This window comes from Buceros rhinoceros, unplaced genomic scaffold (genome assembly GCF_000710305.1).
Source record: "Buceros rhinoceros silvestris isolate BGI_N320 unplaced genomic scaffold, ASM71030v1 scaffold15734, whole genome shotgun sequence".
NCBI lineage: Eukaryota > Metazoa > Chordata > Aves > Bucerotiformes > Bucerotidae > Buceros > Buceros rhinoceros.
The window spans coordinates 2,031-20,606 of NW_010407781.1; the positions used below are offsets into that span (position 1 = coordinate 2,031).

Consider the following 18,576-nt stretch of genomic DNA (forward strand, 5'->3'; position numbering starts at 1 on the left):
TGTGGGCTGTGCTCAGCATTGCTTCTCTGGCTGGAGGGAAGGTCTCCAGTGGCTGTGCACGCAGCCGCCCTGAGCTCGTGTTCGTGCAAAGTTTTGTGTGAGTGATGTGGAGATTTTTATCAGTGGAGAAAAACGTGCTCTTTTAGACTTCAGCTGTGGGGAGGTGTAAAGTGTCTTTCCTCCCAGGTCACTGAGAGGGAACTGGGGGAAAGAAAATGGAGAATTATCAGCGCTTGAGTAACAGCGTTTTGTGTCCCCGCAGCAGAGTACTCGTGTTAGCAGCAGTGTTAGCACTCGGTGCTTACTCCCTCCAGCTTACCCCTAGCTCCTCCCCTGGTCAGGACCGTGTCCGCGTCCATACAATTTTAGGGAGAACCCTCGGATTGAAGCTCAGGGGAGTGCTGTAGTGAAGACAGACCTTGTGAGAGAGAGGTGATGGAGAGACTCTTCTGTCTCTCTGGCCTTTGAGGAAGACCTGAGGGAGTTTTCTTACCCTGTACAGTGTCGTGGTTTGTCACCAGGAAGTTGTAAAGACAGCATTACTACCAGAGCCAGCAAAAAGCAAGTGGCACAAGGTCTGGAAAAGTCCCTGAGCTCACGGGGGTTTGTTTTGCTGTTTGTATTTCAGAACAAGATCTTCTCCGTCAGGAACTAAACACGCGATTTTTGGCCTCGCAGAGCGCAGATCGCGGGGCCTCCTTGGGCCCGCCACCGTACCTGAGGACCGAGTTCCACCAGCATCAGCACCAGCACCAGCACACACACCAACACACACACCAGCACACCTTCACGCCTTTCCCTCACGCCATCCCACCCACTGCCATCATGCCAACGCCAGCACCACCCATGGTGCGTACCCCAGGCAGAAATGTGAGGATAAGTAGAGCACAACTCTATTCTTTATTACGAAAATTTCAGAATTTGCCAGGTTGTGGGAAAGGAGGACTCTGCTGCCCGGGCATGGTTGGGTAGGAGAGGAAGGGCTGTCCCTTCCTCGTGGTTGTCATGTGTGCAGTAGGTTCAGGTGGCAGCACAGGGGCTGAGGGATGAGGCTGCTGGCTGAAGGGGCACTCTGAAGTGGGGCTTCCCAGTGCGTGGAGTGGTGCACGCCAGTGCCTCCTCCTGTTTGCTGTCTCCTAAAGACCTTGTTTTACCTGAAAGAAAGAAAAATCCCAAACAGTTTCACTGGCAACTAATTTTTCTGTGTATTTTTTCCTCTCTGTTGGTTGCCAAAGACTAGAGAAGTAGTCTTCTATTGTACCAGCAGAACTAAAGCCAGGAAATATAAAGTAACTAGTCTGTGCTTTGATCCCTTTGCAGTTTGACAAATACCCTACAAAAGTTGACCCCTTCTACCGTCACAGTGTGAGTTTTATTACTCTCTTTAAAACTGACTTAACTGCTTTTCTGTGGTGGGTTGGGATCACCACTCAATCAGTGGCACAATGTCAAATCTCTCCCTAATCATCACTCCAGGATTTACCATTATTGTTCTTGGTTGCTTTGGCTTTCGAAGGCTTGCGTTCATGGTGCTGGTTTCTGATAAAGATGCAGTCTCAGCTTTTCCAATCAAAAAATCTCTCACTCATACACCATTTGAAGACAGGTTTGATGTGAAAAAGATGAGACAGAGGAGCTGACTGTTACATGAAGCAGGAGAGAGCAGTAATTTCATCACTGTGTTTCAGTTGTGCCACAAACCCTTAGACTGATGTTTTTCCTAAGAAACTTGAAATGAAATGATGAACGATCACACAAATCCTTCAGGGATAGGTAATCTAATAGTTTTCCTAATATACCATATTTTGTTTTATAAAATCTGAAGACTTGTCTTATTCTTCAGATTTCAAAGGCACATCTGATCCACTGGGCTTGTTATGTTTTGAAAGCTCAGTCTGATGACAGCGACATGAATTCAGCTGTGCAGTAGATGTGTTTATCTAAGAGCTACCAAAACCATTATTTATTGAGATGAACTGATTTTTAATGTTCCAGTTAATTGTAAAGCTTCTGCTCTTAAGGGTTTGAATCTACTGATTCATTTGCTGCTGAAATACGGGTTGCATTTCCTTCATCTTATTGGCATGGGCAGGTATCAGGTTGAGTATGACAAGAATTTCTGAATCCAGTAATGATATTTTGATGAGAGAAGGAGTACTGCATCAGCACTCAGAAATTTCAGAGCACTCGGCTTTATGTGTTGGTTTTGCTTAGAAGTGGAACTGGGCAAAAAGACTGGTTAAGAGGATAGTGTGATGCTTCCTGCTGTACCGACTAAACACGGTTCCTGCAAACAACTCACGCCTGTGGTACATGGGAATAGTCCTGTTAATTTCCGACACCTCACTGGAGTAACTTCACCTGCGTGTTTGCAGGATCAGAGCTCTAGGAGAGTTAGGCAAACATTTAAGCCTACGATAATCACTTTTACTCAAAAGGGTAATGCTGCTCATTTGCATCATTGTTTGCAAAATTGCACTCTTATGTGCTGAGCTTTCCATGGAATCAAAAGAGATATTATCATCAATGTGGCTTGTTGATTCAAGCAAGAACGCGGAACTGGGAAATAGGTAAATGAACTTTGGACAAATAAAGCACAGAAGTCGATGTGTAATATAGGAAACACAGCAAGAGTCTCCACCGTATATGCTGTTCAAATCCAGTGGCATAATCTTTTACAAATCTGGCAGGTACCTGAACTGTAAAGGTCATGGTATTGCCCCCTGTAAAATGAGGGAAGGCTTCACGTCGTTCTCTCTTCACCAGCAAGCCGTGCTGTTGAACTCGGCAGAGCTCCACAGCAGAGGTCTGGTCCATTAGAGCTTCCCTGCCCTGCCTCCCGGAAAGGCTTGTCCTTGTGAAGTGGTTGCAAAATAGCCGCTGTTGCCTCTGTTGGATATTCAGCAAGCTGATGCCAGCAGATCAGTGTGATGGCTACAAGTTAGATTGTATTGCCAGTCTTTCCGAGACGTCAGCGGGACCATACTCGCCAGGGTATTTCAGGGATCTCGTGGAATACTACAGATCAGATGGGTAACAGTTTCCTGAGCAGCTGCAGTATTAAACTCATTTGTCTGCTGGTGTAAGTGCACAGCCGAGCGGGCTTCTCCTGGTGTAGAAGGGTTGGGAAACTGTGTTGCTTCCTTTTCCTAGTGACAAGAGTTTCCACTGTAGATCCACACCAAGAATTCAGGTATCTTAAAAAAGCTGTGCTTTTAAAGTGCTTTTAAAGCAGTGAGAGAACTTGGCAGGGGAACAAAGTCTGTTTCCTGACAATCAGTCTGCTTTAGAACAGGGCACACTGCTCACACAGAAGCTCATGTAGAGATTTCTTGGCATCTTTGATTTTACAGTCACTCCTTTGGGGGGAGCCTTACCGAGGCACACTGAGGCTTTACTTTACCTACAGGTAATGCTGGGTCTGGTTTAGTGTTACGTTACCTGGCCCCAGGAACACTGTGGGTACGACATCGTCCCCTGAAGAAAGCTAGAAGGGGAAAATGTTGCTCAAAAGAGAGGGAGGAAAAGGAAGCAGTGACTGTGAAAGATGTATTTGAAAACTGAAGGAATTTAACTCATACAAAGAGATCCTGGAGATAAAATATTTGTATTTTATTAATAATTTTGACTTTGAGGAAAGGTCACATTTAGTTAACTTACCAGTTGTTATAAAACTCTAAGGAAAGCATTCTTTATTGTTAGTCATAGCCAATAGAATATTAAATATTACGTCCCTTTCTATCGTTTGGAATTAGACCGTTACTCACAGAATTCAATGCAGAAGACACCAGAGGATTTAAAACACATTTTACTCATTAGATGTTATTGTAAATGAGGACATGCGTCTCTTAATGATTTCTCAAAAACCTACAGTTCAGTATCAACTAATCTAAAGACGCCTCTGCATCACTGAATGGAGCAGGTCCAAATTAAACAGAATTAAAAACAACAACAGAAGTGTGTTACGAAAGGAGACTTGATACCGTGCTTTTAAACTGAGAAAATCTTTTGTTAACCTCTGAAATACTGAAATATTTTCTCAGCTTTCAGTACATAGAATATGAATAAACGACCTTGCAAAATAAGCTAGTGGAAGGAAGAACGATTAAGAAAAGCACTTACATATGCCTTTCATAAACAAATTCATCAGAACTTTGTGATACTGATTTACGCTGGGATGTGAGTTCCTCAGCGTTTGCCAGCTCCACATGTCCAGTCTTTTACTTTGCCCAGTCCTGCTTCTCTTCGATTGGCCATTAACTCATTTATTTTGATCTTAAAAGTAGCGTACAGTAGATAGACCTTTGGTCAGCGGCGTTGAGAGGCAAATTCCTGTCAGCCAGTAATCCCTGTAGCTTTTGGGTGGCAAAACCAGCGGAGGGTGCAGCCATCCCCCTGTGAGATCCTGAGGCTTCACAGTGAGAATGTGTGTGGAGTGTGACGGTCTGAACCCCAGCTCCTACCAGAAAGCCGTTTTGCGTGTCTTGTCAGCATTTTCCATGGAATTGGGCGAGTTGACTGTGTTTCAGCGCGAGTAAAAGACTCCCAGCCCGACCACAGAGACAAGATGCGATTTGGTGGTTGCGGTTTACTTGTATCCCCCGTGTTTGTCTGCGTTAGTACAGAACCGCTGTCTCTTTGTTCTAAATCCCCTCAGAGCAGATACGCAGGGATCAGAGATGTCCATGGAGATGAGCACTTCTTTAGGCTTAGTAGTCTGTCTTTATAAAAACAGTACCTTAAATTTTCGAGAGGATTCTTCCTCAGCGTTTTGTTTAAATGATAATATTTAGTAAATCAGATTGTCTCTCTGGTAATGCTAAATGTGGCAGGATATCCTCTCAGACAGCCTAATGGAGTAAGAATTGTGCGTGTTTTCCTCATTTCCTGCAGATACTATTAAAATCCTGACGTACTAATGGAGTTTTAATGATACAATAGCCTAGAACTCACAAGGGGTTTTTTCCACTTAAGTAGTAGTTTTCTGAGTTTTATTTGGCTCGGTATTCTGCATTTTCTCTTCTCAAACAGAGACCATTTAAAATTTTTATCGAATTTAAAAATTAATAGTTGGAGGAAAAAAGGCTCTTATGCTATGATGGCTAGTCCGGGGGTCAGGTTGCTGCTTTATGATTTTGGAACTGCTTTTAAGCTCTAAACATCATGACATTTGTGAACATTTCATTGACTGCTTAACTAACATTGTTGTAACGAGATCACTTCTTCAACGCTTCTGTTTCTCCATGTACCATTTCCCTAATGTTACGCAGGAACGCTTTCTCTGTCCTCTTCAGCTTCCTGCCTTCCTTTGGACGTGCACTTGTACTTACGTTCTTCTCTCTCTCTGTTCCAGCTGTTTCACTCCTATCCTCCAGCTGTATCAGGGATTCCTCCCATGATTCCTCCGACTGGCCCCTTTGGCTCCCTACAAGGAGCATTTCAACCCAAGGTGAGAAATACTCACATGTGCTGGTGGTGGGAGCCAGGTTTATGGTTAGCGTGTGGCTCAGGTTCTGGAGCAGTTTTGATCTGAACTACAGCCTAATTGCACAGAGGACAATTGGCTTTTCCAAATTCACTACGAAGAGAAGTTATTTCTCAGTAGGGTCAGACAGATCTCTGCTCGTTTTAGAAACATGTATCTAAAGGCATAGTTAACTTGGAAGCAATATAGTTCTTGGGTAGTACCCACTGATGTAAGGTCATGTTATAATCAGGATTTTATCATTACTGTTTACTCATTTCCATAATTACCTTACAGCTCCACCACACTGCTGTAGTTCTCCTCTCGTTTGTGATAGCCAGGATAGATAAATGTGATGAGTGTGGGGTTATTTTCCTTTTGTTTTCATGAAGTCTCTCTTGATTTATAAGTGGGAGGAAATCGCAGTCTGTAGTCTCTGCAACTAAAGACCGAAATCAGGATGGAAATTTCTGCAGAGAAGACACCTTCTTTCTTAAATTGGCCCTTCACCGTAATGACTGAATATGGAAATTGCAGTTCATTAGTGGGATTCTTTGTGTGTATGGTAATCAGACTGTTAACAACTCTGTTACTTAATTGTTCGTTACACTATAGCTGATTTGGTTTTTTTCTTCATTTTAATGTAGGGAGACGCTCTGTCTTAATGTAGTGGGTTTATGGTTTGGGTTCACAAAGCTGCATTTTGTTACATTAGCTGAATATTTACATTGAAATCCTGAGGAAAGCTTTAATTTTTTTTCCAACTGGGTGTTGCTTTTTCCTCATGTCTGTATGGTAACAGCTCATTGTGGGTGGAGTTCAGATCCTCGTACAGTGACTAGAGAGAGGAGTGATGCTTTGTGCGCTCTCAGTCAGGGTAGCAGCTTTAGCCAGTTCCAGTGCGTTATGGATAAGCAGCAGAGCACAAGCTGGCTCCTCCAAATACTACTTGAGGGGCCGTATCATGAGCATGATCCTAGTCAGGTTTTCAGTAGCGGCCAGTGTAAACAGTCACGTTCCCTCACGTGTTTTGGATGAAACTAATGGGAAGTTGGTGGACAACGGAAGTTGTACATGCAAGTGGATTACACCAGTTATCCTTTCCTCTTCAAAACGTTTATCTGCATCGCTTAGGCAATGGTAATGATAAAGAAGTAGTATTGTTCACTTTCTGTTGCTTTTGTACATTGTGATACTCATTAATGCTCTCTTTCCTTGTGCTATTTCTAGACTTCCAATCCTATTGATGTTGCAGCCAGGCCCGGAACTGTCCCACACACCCTTCTACAGAAAGATCCACGGGTCTGTAGAAAATGTTTTCTTTTTCTCAAGTGCAGCTAGTCCTCCTGAAAACCTGGAATGCTAGAGCTAGCATCTGCAACACGTCCAAATGTACATCCTAAAACTAAAGCTTAATCTGAATGGTTGAAGTCAGTGAGAACTAGAGGAGTTGTATGAGTACAGCTTATATCCTGACCCTCGCTCTGTTCGTCGTTAGCAAAAGCAGATAGTACAGAATAGGAGGCTCTTCCCCTGCTGTCAGCAGGTCGCTCACAAGCCCAGGGCTGGGCTAAAGGCATAAAAGTCCAGTTCAGCCTAGAAATGTACAAGATTTGTGTTTATCTTCTGTAATTGTTTTCAATGCGGGTAGTGACAGTTACTCCCTTGGTTACTGTGTCATCGATTGCACCCGTGAAATGCGGATGCTCCTTACTGATCACTTGGCACCTCTGGATTTTTGAGTTCTAGCGTATGTGAGCAGCATTTATCGTCTCAGCCTTTCTCCATTCTTTGCGAATGCCTGTGGGTTGTTTGCATGTTTGAATTAATACACGTTATCTGCAGAGAGGAATGTCATCTTTCTAGCAGAACTCTCTGACAGAAGCAGTGGGGACCACTCCTTAAAAATCCATGCTGTGCTATGGCTAAACTTGTACATACAGCAGAGCTGTTTTCTCTGAGTTATGTCAAGTTCCAGTACTTGGTTTGCTCTGAACTGGTGCTACAGTTGAGCTTTATACCAAAAGGAACCATGGAGGTTTGTTCCTGTTTATTCTATGTAATTGAAAAGATAACTAGAGCCTCTCATCACTAAGTAATTTAGCTTTATGCTCCCTTTCAACTATAGTTTGGTTATTTCAAGATGATGTATTGTGCCATCACTGCATCTGCAAAGTACCTCTTACACCTTTAGTTTTGCATTTCAAAACAGAAAATCCAAAACAAATGAGAAATAGCCAATAAATTTAATCTATTTTCCAGCATTAATTGATGAAATTTGAGCAAAAAAGGAGAGTAAGAGAATAATCTACCCTCAAAAAAACAGGCCACAAACAAAAATAATAATGAGAAAATCAGGTTTTTATACAGCCCCTGCTCACCAGCATCTGTTGCAGCATGAAAAATATTGAAGGCAAAGCCGCTGTGTGACAGGGAGCAGAGCAGGCAAGCAGTCAGTCAGTGATGGCTGTGTGAATGTCCCCGTCCAGGAGCTAATGCCATAGCCGGTGGACAGACAGTCCCTGGTTGGCAGGGCCTCGTCTGAAACTGTGGTTTTCCAACCCAGGTCATGTGAGAAAGGGGCACAGTCAACCTTCTCATAGCTGAGCAGCTTTGAAAAATGAGAACAGAAGTTTGCCCAAAGGATACATCTGTGTTTGTCTTCAGAGCAGTTAACCAGGCATTTTTATAGCATTAAATCAACAAATTAATGGTGATGCCAGAGGACAGAGCGCTCCGTGTGAGGCTTGTTTAGTTGCTTGTCAACACTTAGGTACAACAGCCATGGGGGGAGGGAGACCGGCTCGAATATGGAGGCTGAGGACTAATTATTACCCAAAAGAGCTTCATTTGAAAGTAAAATTATAACATTTTAATTTTGTCTCTTAATGAAGCAATACAAATTTGTTAATTAGAGCAATTGTTTGAGTGACAGGCATGTAACCAAGCTGTCATTTCTTCTTCACAGTTGACAGATCCGTTCAGGCCCATGTTGAGGGTAAGGAATCTTCTGTGATACAGTTTGTCAAGCTCGTCTCAGTCCCGCCGGGTTAAAGCAGCAGACTAATTATAAAGCAGGGCCGTGTCTCGTCTTGGCTTTTTCACACCATGTTTGTGGAGCAGCATGGTCAGGCCTTTGTGCGCATCTTGTGGTCGCTCCAGGAAAACAGAGTTTCAAAGCTGGAATTTTTCAGTTCTTCTTGGGCAACCCCTAGCAGGAGTGCTAGAGATTGAATACTGATAATCCTTCCGTCGTGCTGGCTTACAAGATTTCCTGAGCCAAATCCTAGAGACCTGCCCTGGCAGTGATTCTCCCCACATTTCGCTGTAGTCTGGAGGATTTTGCTTTTTATTTTTTATTTACTGTGCGTTTTCAGTACGGTACTTCCTACCCAGTTATCTTACTGTGAAGTATAGACAAACAATCCACTTGAAACACAAAATATTTTAGAAATAAGGATCAAAAGATCCAGTCTTTCAGTGATCCACATGGGTTTTTTTGGTTAATTTTTCAGCATGTTCAAGGAGGTCTAGGTTTTGATGGAACCAACCAAGTGAAGGTATTAAACCACTAGCACGGCCAGTTGCTGTGAATAAGCAAAAGGCTCGAGTTTAGGGCAGTATGTGTGAGAGATGGGTTTCCTGTTTTGTGGGTTTAATTGTTGGTTGCTGTACACCTGGAAATAGAGGGCAGACCACATGCCATTGTTTTTGAAGCATTTAAGTTACCAATATCTTGAGGAGCTGCTTGAATTCCTGTGATTATTTTTAAATCTGCAGGAATCATTAGTTGTGTAGTTAAGTACAAACCCCTAAAAAACAAGATTGGAGGAAATATATCCTGAGTGATTCTTCGTCAGACAAGATTTCCAGATGTCCTGGAAATGAAGCACAACATCAACAAGAAAACCCAAACAGCTTTCTGGTTCTTCCCTCCCTTTCTTCTCCCCATGATTTACAAGCGTGGTGACAGGAGGGATGCAGAGAGCCTTCCCAGGGTGAATTGTCTGATCCCCAACTTTTTCAGTATATTTATCAGCCAGAGTTTTGGAGGTACAGACCACCGATTATATGAGGGGGTCAGATTCGCTTTGAAAACCAGGGTGATCTTTCAAAGTGCTTTAATGTTCATCTGTTGGTGGAAAGACCAGTGTTGGAATAGCTCCACGTTCGGAACTGAGCTCCACGTGCAGCTGTGAAGCAATCCAGCTGTGCAGAGCAGCTGCTAACTGGGCGAGTTTCACCGATTTCAGCAGCATAGGCTGCGTTCTCAGCTGGCGGCATCAGAAGGCTGCAGGAGCGCGTAAAACCTGAGCACGAGTTTATCTGGAGAGGAGAGTGACCAGGAGCATTCCTGGATTTCTTAGCAAGTGACAAATTCTTTGCTTTTCTGGCTTCCCAAGAAGGCGGAGAGGGAAAGCACTGCTTTCAGTCTTCTTGACATGGGGAGTCCCTTAGACAAAAGCAGACTGGGCCGAGGGTTGGCAAGAGTTGCTAGAACTAGAATAAAGTATCACAGGTTTTTGAAAGTTACTGATTCCCATCGTATCCCTCTGTTTTTTTTCCAGAAACCTGGAAAGTGGTGCGCTATGCATGTTCACATCGCCTGGCAGATATACCATCACCAACAGAAAGTCAAGGTCAGTCTCTGGGCACGCTGGAATCTCAGGTGAATTGCATAGCACAAACCTGTGAGGGGAGGAGGTTGCCACTCGCTGTTAGCAGTTCTGTGCCGTGGTAGCGTTGTAGCATAACCTTCCCTCTCCTAGCAATGGCACATCGGAATTAAAAACCTAAAGGTAGAGTCTCAAAGGAATGTCTGTGATGCCTTGGTGCAGACACCAGATCTTAGGTGATAACAACCGTTTTGTAGCTGGGAAGAGCTAAGTGGGTGTTCCTGTGAGCGACAACATTGCTTTTATTTATGGCTGAAGACACAAACATATCAAGATTAATTTTTTTGCAGTCTGGAGAAGCTAAGCACATGCATCCCATTCCTCTTATTAGTGTTCACGGACAGAAGGCGGCACGGGAAGATTTCTCTAAGATGCCTTATCCAGTGTGGCTGCGCAGGCTCCCGTCAGTCTTTGTTCACATCTCATAGCACCTGTCTGTGTCTGGGCTGGTCAGGCAGATGCAGCCTTTCCAGTGAAGTGATGTTGTCCAGACACTGGCTCATTGCACCAAAGGCCAAGGGGTGGACATCTTTCTCTGTTACACGTGCTTTGAGACTTCAGGGGTAAGGGCCATGGCCAGCTTAGGCTGTCCTCAAACAGATGTCAGAGAAGAACTAATCCGTTATTGATTTAATAGTTAGGGTATTTCCATTCTTTCTTTAACTGTATTTTCATTGCACATGGACCCTGCGGGGAAGGTTTCTTTCCCTTTATAATATTTCCACTGTACTCATCACTGAAAAATTCTGTGCTGCTCCTGAAGTTTTTCAGAGAGTCAGGAAAGGTTGGCGTGCTTTGCTGTTCACCCTTGTACTTCGGGAGTCAATAGCTTGTGTTAGAAAGTAAAATGAATGAGGAGTCCGTAGCGCTTTGCAGCCTCTGAATGCAGTTGAATTGTAGTGCTATGAGAATATGAAGATGTTGAACAGCTACTAAAACCTGCAGCTAATAGTGTTTAAAAATATCCCTTTTAAAGAAGGTTGACAGGTTAATTTGCTGCAGTAGATATATCTCTCTTCTCTGTTTCCTTATTTTTCCCCTGCTAGTGATCTTCATTCATCTTCCCATTATCAAAAAGGACAAGATTATAGACCCGGAGAGTTACATGTCCTTTTTTTATTTTATTGAAAAGGTATTTTCTTGAAATGAAATTATTATTCCCATGCTATCTATGTCCTTTGAATCTTCCTTGATCTGATATTCAGGGAGAGGTCAAACTGGTGTATTTATAACTCAGAGTAAATGCCCTTTTCATGCAGCCACTCCTTTTACCTAATACTTTACTATCTCGCATGTTAAAAAAGCAGGAGTAAAGGCCAAAAGCATAGGAAAGGATGTTACTTGACTTTTTGCATGATGATAATTTCAAGAATAATCGGGAAGTGTATTTCACTATCTCAGTTCAGTCAAAAAATTAGGTCTGGTCAGACTCCCACACGGGAACGAAGTCTTCCTGTCTGCACGCGAGCATGAAGTGCGAAGTCTCTGGCTGAAGGCTCATCCAGAATGATTTCTCCTTCTAGCCCAAGGTTTTGAAGGTGCCTTTTCTTCTGCACGAGCCAAAGATGCTGCCTGACCATAGAACAGGGAATAAAACAGATTTACTCAGAGATTTCAGGCTGGCGTGCAGTGCCACCAGGCCGCTTACAAAGCAAGGAAGAATTGCTAACTCTCTGGCCCTCTAGTAATTGCTTTCAGAGGACAAGAGCAGCCAGTGGAGAAGCAGGTGAGATAGGAAACTTTAAAACACAACCTTCCTGACCCCAGGAGAAATTGCATGTTGCTCTGGATGCTGTTTGCCTGCTGATACCTCTGCACTGAGACACGGTTCAGACCTGCGTAACCTGTCTGCGCACCCAGGCTGCAGCTCAAACTGCATCCTGGCTCTGGGCACAAAGCAAGTGTACACTCCTCCTAGACGGACCAGTGCGTTACTGGCCTGACTCAGGAGAGAGTTTATGCTCTGTAATTGGCCCTGTCTCTTTTAGGCCCAATCTAACATGCCATGACATTAGCGCAGACGATTACAGTGATTTTAGTGAGTCCTGAGTTAAGGCATTGTGCGTTTTGTAAGGATTAGCATCAAGCAGGGTGCTCTTCTGGTGAGCAACTGGGGATAAAACCAGTCTGCTCAGTTCTCTTTGGTACTGTTTTAAGGTAAACCAACACATCCAAAAATCTTTTAACACATCTGTGATATTCCTGTTCCTCTTCAGATGGGAGTTTTTCATTATTCAGATCAGCACCATTCATACGGCTGCAATTAAAGTTTCAGGCAGCTTTTGCTGTTCTGAATAATGTCTGTCAGAGGTTTAGGTCTTGGCTGTTAAGAAGAAGAATAAAGAGAGTTCACAGCATAAAAAATCTGGCACACAGGCTTCAACTAAGGCATTTGTATTTTCTGAACTTTTTTCCATTATTAAAGCCCTACAGTGTCACTTTCTTAAAAGACATGACCTTAACTTGGCCGTCTTTACCATTTTGATATTCTTGCTGGCCATTATCTGAAAACATTGATGAAATCTTTATTTATTCTTTTTTTCTGTTTTTGTTCTCTTAGCGACATCGACATGTTACTATCACTTGAAAAACAACTACTAGGCATGCACACTAACTTGCTCATAACTTTTTAATATGCATATTTACATCATTGTAATGGTCGGTACCCTGAGCTGGCGGAGTATTAAATACTGATTTATAAAGCGTAACATGCTCCAGAATTACTGTGAAGAGCTAGTGGTTCGGTGTTACGCATTTGTAAATCCTTTCAGCTGACCTGCACAGTTAATCCCCAATCTGTGTTTAGGGAGTTCGGCAGCACAGGTGAATGGGAATTTGGGTTTCCTCTTCATACTACAAAGCTGTTGCAGTAGGGACCACTAAAATGAGTATGTGGCACAAAGAAGAGCCCATCTTTCATCCACTTAGCATTTACCATCCAGCCACCTCACCAAATTTACCTTAGAAAAGAATAGAAAAGATTTGAATACCGTATCAATAAAGGCAGCAACTTACAGTGCTTTGAATGTGGAGAGCAGGCAGGCATGGGAGTTCTGCTCTCTGGACTCAAATACGCTTCATCTGTGAGTGGATTCATTTCAGCCCCCGGCTTGCTCGCTTGCAGTCTTGGAGGCACGGGAAGATGCACTGCATCAGGAGTTTCTTGGTGGCAGCTTTGCATTTCACGTGCATGGTTCTGGGGTCTGTTGACTCGTCCCTGCCATAACTGTCTGGCAAGAGATTCCTGCAGCGGGAAGAGGGTCAGCTGCCAGCCGGGCCTGTGCGCTTTCACCCAGCTTTTGACACGCCTGCCCGCCTGGCATCAGCTCCCAACTAAACCTTCTCTTCACCTTGGGTTTTGTTATTTTAAGACAGACCTATTCTTACTGCTAAGCAAGAGTCTGGAGGCCTCTTCAAAGATGTTTATGATTGTTCTTTAAGTCAGGTCTATGCTGGAATGCTTTCCTCTGGAGGGATGGACAGGAGTGTGTGTGAAAATGCTGTTGAAATTTGTGGGAGATGTGCATTGTGAGCCTGAGATTTTCCTCTCTCTACTTTACGTCCCTCTTTCCAGGAAAACAGCTGTGCAGCTATGCTCAGGGTCCCAAAAACTAATACTGTTGTTAAAATGTCAGTGTGAATAAAGTGCTATACCCCCATCATTCTGAAAGTGCCTTTTACTGCTGTCTCTTAGGACAATCTCTTCCAAATCCTGTTTTTACATTTCAGAAACAGATGCAGTCTGATCCGCACAAGCTGGACTTCGGCCTGAAACCTGAATTTCTGAGCAGGCCACCAGGCCCCAGCCTTTTTGGAGCCATCCACCACCCCCATGACCTGGCCCGGCCTTCGACTCTCTTCTCCACAGCCAGTGAGTAGTGATAAGTGAAATCTCCTCCTTGTGGCATCCTCTCATTAAAGTGCTCGTACTTGCCATGTTAAAAGGAAATTTCCCATTCGCTTTGGCTTATGAACTCTTGGCAAGACGTGCCAGGGGCTACTAGTCTATTTGATAAATATTTTAAAATCATTCTATGTGCTTTCAAAAAAGCCCAACCCGCTGAAATGCCGTACAGGTAGTAAATGGAGGAGCATTTCTTCACACAGTGATGTCCGATGCATCCTGGAGATGACAGGTTGGAAATAAGTTGTATTTTGCATGCCCTTTTTTTCCTCCTCATTGAAATATTCTCTCCCCAGCCTCTTATATTCCATCTGAGAATTTCTGTTTAGAAAAGCAGCTGCTATTTCCCCAGGACCCTAACCAGAGAGCCCCCCGCCCAGCAAATAGCGATCGCTGCTCACATGAGCTGCCATTTAAGACACGATAGTCAAGCCCAGAGCACCCTCAGTCCCTTTCTGAGCTTTTTTTTGCTTTGTTTTGGCAGGTGGGGGTCACCCAGCCGGCACCCCTTTCGGCCCACCACCTCACCACAGCAACTTCCTCAACCCAGCTGCTCACTTAGGTACGTTCTCTCTGCAGCTGTCTAACAGCAGAAGTAACACACACTGACCACTGAGATGAGTAGAGGTTTCCCATGTGGAGGCTCTTTGAGTCTCCTGCCTACTTAACCTTTACAAATTGCACGTTTCAGCCATTTAATTGTAGCTATTACCCAAGCAGCAGCGCTAAATACACATAATAGTAGCACTGACAGCGTGTTTTGAAATACTTCTGAAACCAGTGTGGATGTTACAGGAGCGGAGTGACAGGGCTGGGTTAGGGTTCACTGTAGTTGTGTTTATAACCAGTCAAAAAAAAAAAAAAGCCTTAAAGTTAAGGCTTTGGCTCAGAGAGGTGTTTCTTTTCCTAACTCCTACTTAGATGTCTGCTTTTCTGTTTGAGTGGGAAAGATACCCTTAAAATCTGTGATCTGGCCTTAAATATGTCTGTAAGTGAAAATTACTGAGTACACGTTTAAGAATAGAACCACCCAAGTTGCCAAGTGTCGTTATTTCCTTTCTAACTGAGGCTGGAATGAGGGGTTCTGCTGCCTAAGGAGCATCCGAGATCAAGGCTCTACTCGGGCTGTTATTTTGCATAGGGAAGGGTTTGGGACATCACCAAACTGACACAGCACACTCCGGGTGTAGGTTTGTCATTCTGCACTCAGCTGCCTGTAGCAAATGCTGGGATTGATCTTCCTCTTCTCTGTGCTGGTGTTTAGCAGAAGTAGTTTCATCAAAGTCATTAGTCTTCTCCAAAAGAAAGTGAGAAGTGAATTTGCTTCCTATGACTTACCTCTACCCTGCATGCATTAACTACTAAAAAAGTCATCCCAGTATTTTTCAGTCCATACTAGTTTTTCTTACAGTATTAGCAATAAATACCAAGAGAATATCAAAGTGTTCAGGTCAGCGTGATGTATCAGTGTAACAGGACATTTTATTTTTATCTGGCTGCGGTTTAGGAGCTATGGTCTGAAGGTGTTTGGGGTACGGTTGCCAGAGTTAATAATAGTCTCACTAGCCAAGAGAGAGACTATGGACATGAATTGGAAAGGAATAAAAGGAAATAAAAATGGAGATGTTGCAGGTTTTAAGTTAAGTAGCTACTTGCGCTGAAGTACAGGCCTCAATACCGCGTTTGTTTTAACATCTTGTTTTAATTTGATGGGGAAGTTTTTCTAGCAAGAGGATTGAAAAAAAATGTTTTTTATGTCATTCCCCGCCCCCCGCAGTCACTGGTGTGTTGTGGGAGGGTGATGTTCAACCACCGATGGGCACAGACTGAGCTTTCACGCAGATGTAATGCAGTTGATAACACGCTAATGCTTCATCCTAATCCCCAACACGCCTGTTTCTGTTGGTTTGCAGAGCCTTTCAATCGACCGGCTTCCTTCAGCGGTCTCACTGCCGTGGGTAGTAATGCCTTTGGGGGACTCGGGAACCCGACAGTTAGTGAGTAACCTCTTTGTTTATGAATTGCTGTTTGCTGTGTAATTCAGGATATTGAGTGGTGGTGGCTGTTTGCTGCCTTGTTTACCAGTTGCTTAGACCACTTACCACTACGAGATGGGAATTTAGAAAGCAATCTTTTTCTTCTAATTAACAGTATTTTTTTAGCCATCAGTAAATTATTTTCTATTAGTCACTTAATAGTTTGGGTTCAACGTAGTGCTAAATGTCACCATTACATCATTCAGAAATTAGAAAGAAACAGAACCTGTGAGTCTAAGGAGGTTGTGAAATTTCCCATGGTTTTGTTGCATGTTCAAAAATAGTTGATGTGTGCAGCATCCCTCGCTGTGGATGGAACATTTGGGTTTTTTTCTTTTCTCACCAGTTATCCAGGCCATGTGCCTGGAAAAGATCACTAACCTGCATTTATTTGTCCAGGGTCATCAACATTTCTCTAGATTTGGCCAGTCACAAAAAAAAATCATCCTTTTAAAAATCACTCTCTCCCATGCTTGAGATCTGGCATGATTTCAGTCACACATTCTTTTACTTTGGTTCAGGATCAAATGCAACAAGTTCCGTTATTTATAGTCCAAAATGATGGTCATTTCCTGATGACTCCAGACTCTTTGGAATAAGGATCATTGTCACTTTTCTCTTACTACCTCATCCCTTGTCGATTTTATCCACAGCATTTCCCTTTCCAATTAAAAGCGCTGTCAGATGCCTGCCCATGTTTAGGAATGAGACCCTCTAATGAATCTCTGTTAATTTCCTTTCCTTTTCCAGCTCCCAATAATATGTATTCATTTTAACTCTGAGTGCTGTAAAAGTTGTTTTGGTAAGTACCTTCACTAGAGCATACCTTTTTCTTAAACCTTTTTGTTTTCCACTTCACCATTTCAGCACCCAACTCAATGTTCGGCCACAAGGATGGCCCCAGTATGCAGAGCTTTAGCAACCCTCACGAGCCCTGGAACCGACTGCACCGAACTCCTCCTTCGTTCCCGACCCCTCCGCCCTGGCTGAAGCCAGGAGAGCTGGAGCGCAGTTCATCTGCTGCAGCTCATGACAGAGATAGAGATGTAGATAAACGAGACTCATCTGTTAGTAAAGATGACAAAGAAAGGTACGAAAGAACACTTCCAAGAATTGTCTAGTTCAAAGCTTGGGGCTCCGTTCCGCTTTTAACCCTTCCCAGCCTGGCACATTGTTAAACCAGAGCTTCACCGGAGGGACGCGTGGAGAGCTGACACTGTGGCTGCCTGCGATGCGAGGCACTACGCGAGATGCAGGTTTCTAACTCGGCTGTTTTTTTCTGGCATCTGTTTCTCTTCTCGCTTGCGCCACACTTCATCAGAAGGAGCTTTGCTGGAGCAGAGTTCAGGCAGTGTCGAGTGAGAACAGAATCAGACCCACACACTCTGTTCCCTTGTGGGTCACACTGTCGTAGGTCTTCTGAAGACTTAATGTGTAGATAGTGCCTGACAGGGTGAAAAAAGCATTATGAAATCCATCAGACACCTATCTGCACCTTCTAATACTTAAATAACTTTGTAAATTGGACCTTGTCTGCAAATCAGGTATCGCTACCTCTCTCTGCAAAAAGGGACTGACCAGAGGGTCCACTGGTGACATTCTAATTTCTAATTCTAATTGTGAAATTTGAACAGTGTAAAATGCCCTGGGGATGTCATGTTCCAATACCACAGTAAGTTTCAGTGCATGCACTTCATTAAAGCAACCTCAGTTCCCCTCGTGTATAAGAGCCACACACACATGCGCTGCTGTTACACGCCTTCAAGCACAGGTTTTATTCTGTGTTTTTCATGGACTTGCACATTAACATGTCCAGGCTGGGAAGGGTTAATGGAAAGTAAAACCTGGTCATATTTTTTTTGTCAGGACTGTTCCCATTATATAGTTAACGCAGTAACAATTCCTCTTAACATTTAAGTGCCAAATTATAAGAATTTGCCATTCAGCAAGTGTCATGACTTCCTTGAAAAATGCAGAGAGGCTGATTTCAGCTTTTTCAGTTGTGGCTTAATGGCTTTCCTGTGAAGTTTGCACATTACTACATAATGGCTATTTGTTTCTAGTTTTTTAACATAAAAGAATATTTAGGAGATATGCTTTTCTGGCTTCTCTGTCACTAACCCAAATATACGCATTAGTAGCCTTTTCTAAAAGAAGTTATGCTAACTCATTAGATATTCTGAAAATACATGTAAGAGCTTTTCAATGATGTTGTAAAATGTGAAGAGCAAGTCAAACTACAGATCTTTTCACCTACATTTTCCATTTGGAATATTTTCTGTTTGGTAGCATAGCTTCATTATTTTCATGTCTGGTGTTAATGCTTCAAAATAAATTGCTGTTACAAATTGGGGATTCTCTCCTGCAAAATGCTTAAGCATGTGAGTAACGTTACTAGCTTGAATGGCAAAGCGGTTTAGTTACTAATGTTACGGGTAGTTAGAGCGATGTGATTATTTCAGTTGCTGTTTTGTTGTTTCTTATGAAGTGTTCCTG

At 43.3% G+C, this 18,576-nt stretch overlaps 1 protein-coding gene across 1 annotated transcript in view; it reads left to right on the forward strand.

The window, feature by feature from the left end:
- The window catches only part of AUTS2 (autism susceptibility candidate 2), a gene marked incomplete at its 5' end in the record, with an annotated part of 25,526 nt that overhangs the window by 2,027 nt on the left and 4,923 nt on the right, over window positions 1–18,576 (forward strand). Inside the window, 10 exons of the mRNA XM_010134621.1 lie at window positions 629–849; window positions 1,321–1,365; window positions 5,354–5,449; window positions 6,695–6,766; window positions 8,433–8,462; window positions 10,033–10,104; window positions 13,870–14,011; window positions 14,529–14,606; window positions 15,958–16,041; window positions 16,948–17,170. Of these exons, the coding sequence (XP_010132923.1) occupies window positions 629–849; window positions 1,321–1,365; window positions 5,354–5,449; window positions 6,695–6,766; window positions 8,433–8,462; window positions 10,033–10,104; window positions 13,870–14,011; window positions 14,529–14,606; window positions 15,958–16,041; window positions 16,948–17,170 (1,063 nt within the window). The remainder of the gene's footprint in view (window positions 1–628; window positions 850–1,320; window positions 1,366–5,353; window positions 5,450–6,694; window positions 6,767–8,432; window positions 8,463–10,032; window positions 10,105–13,869; window positions 14,012–14,528; window positions 14,607–15,957; window positions 16,042–16,947; window positions 17,171–18,576) is intronic.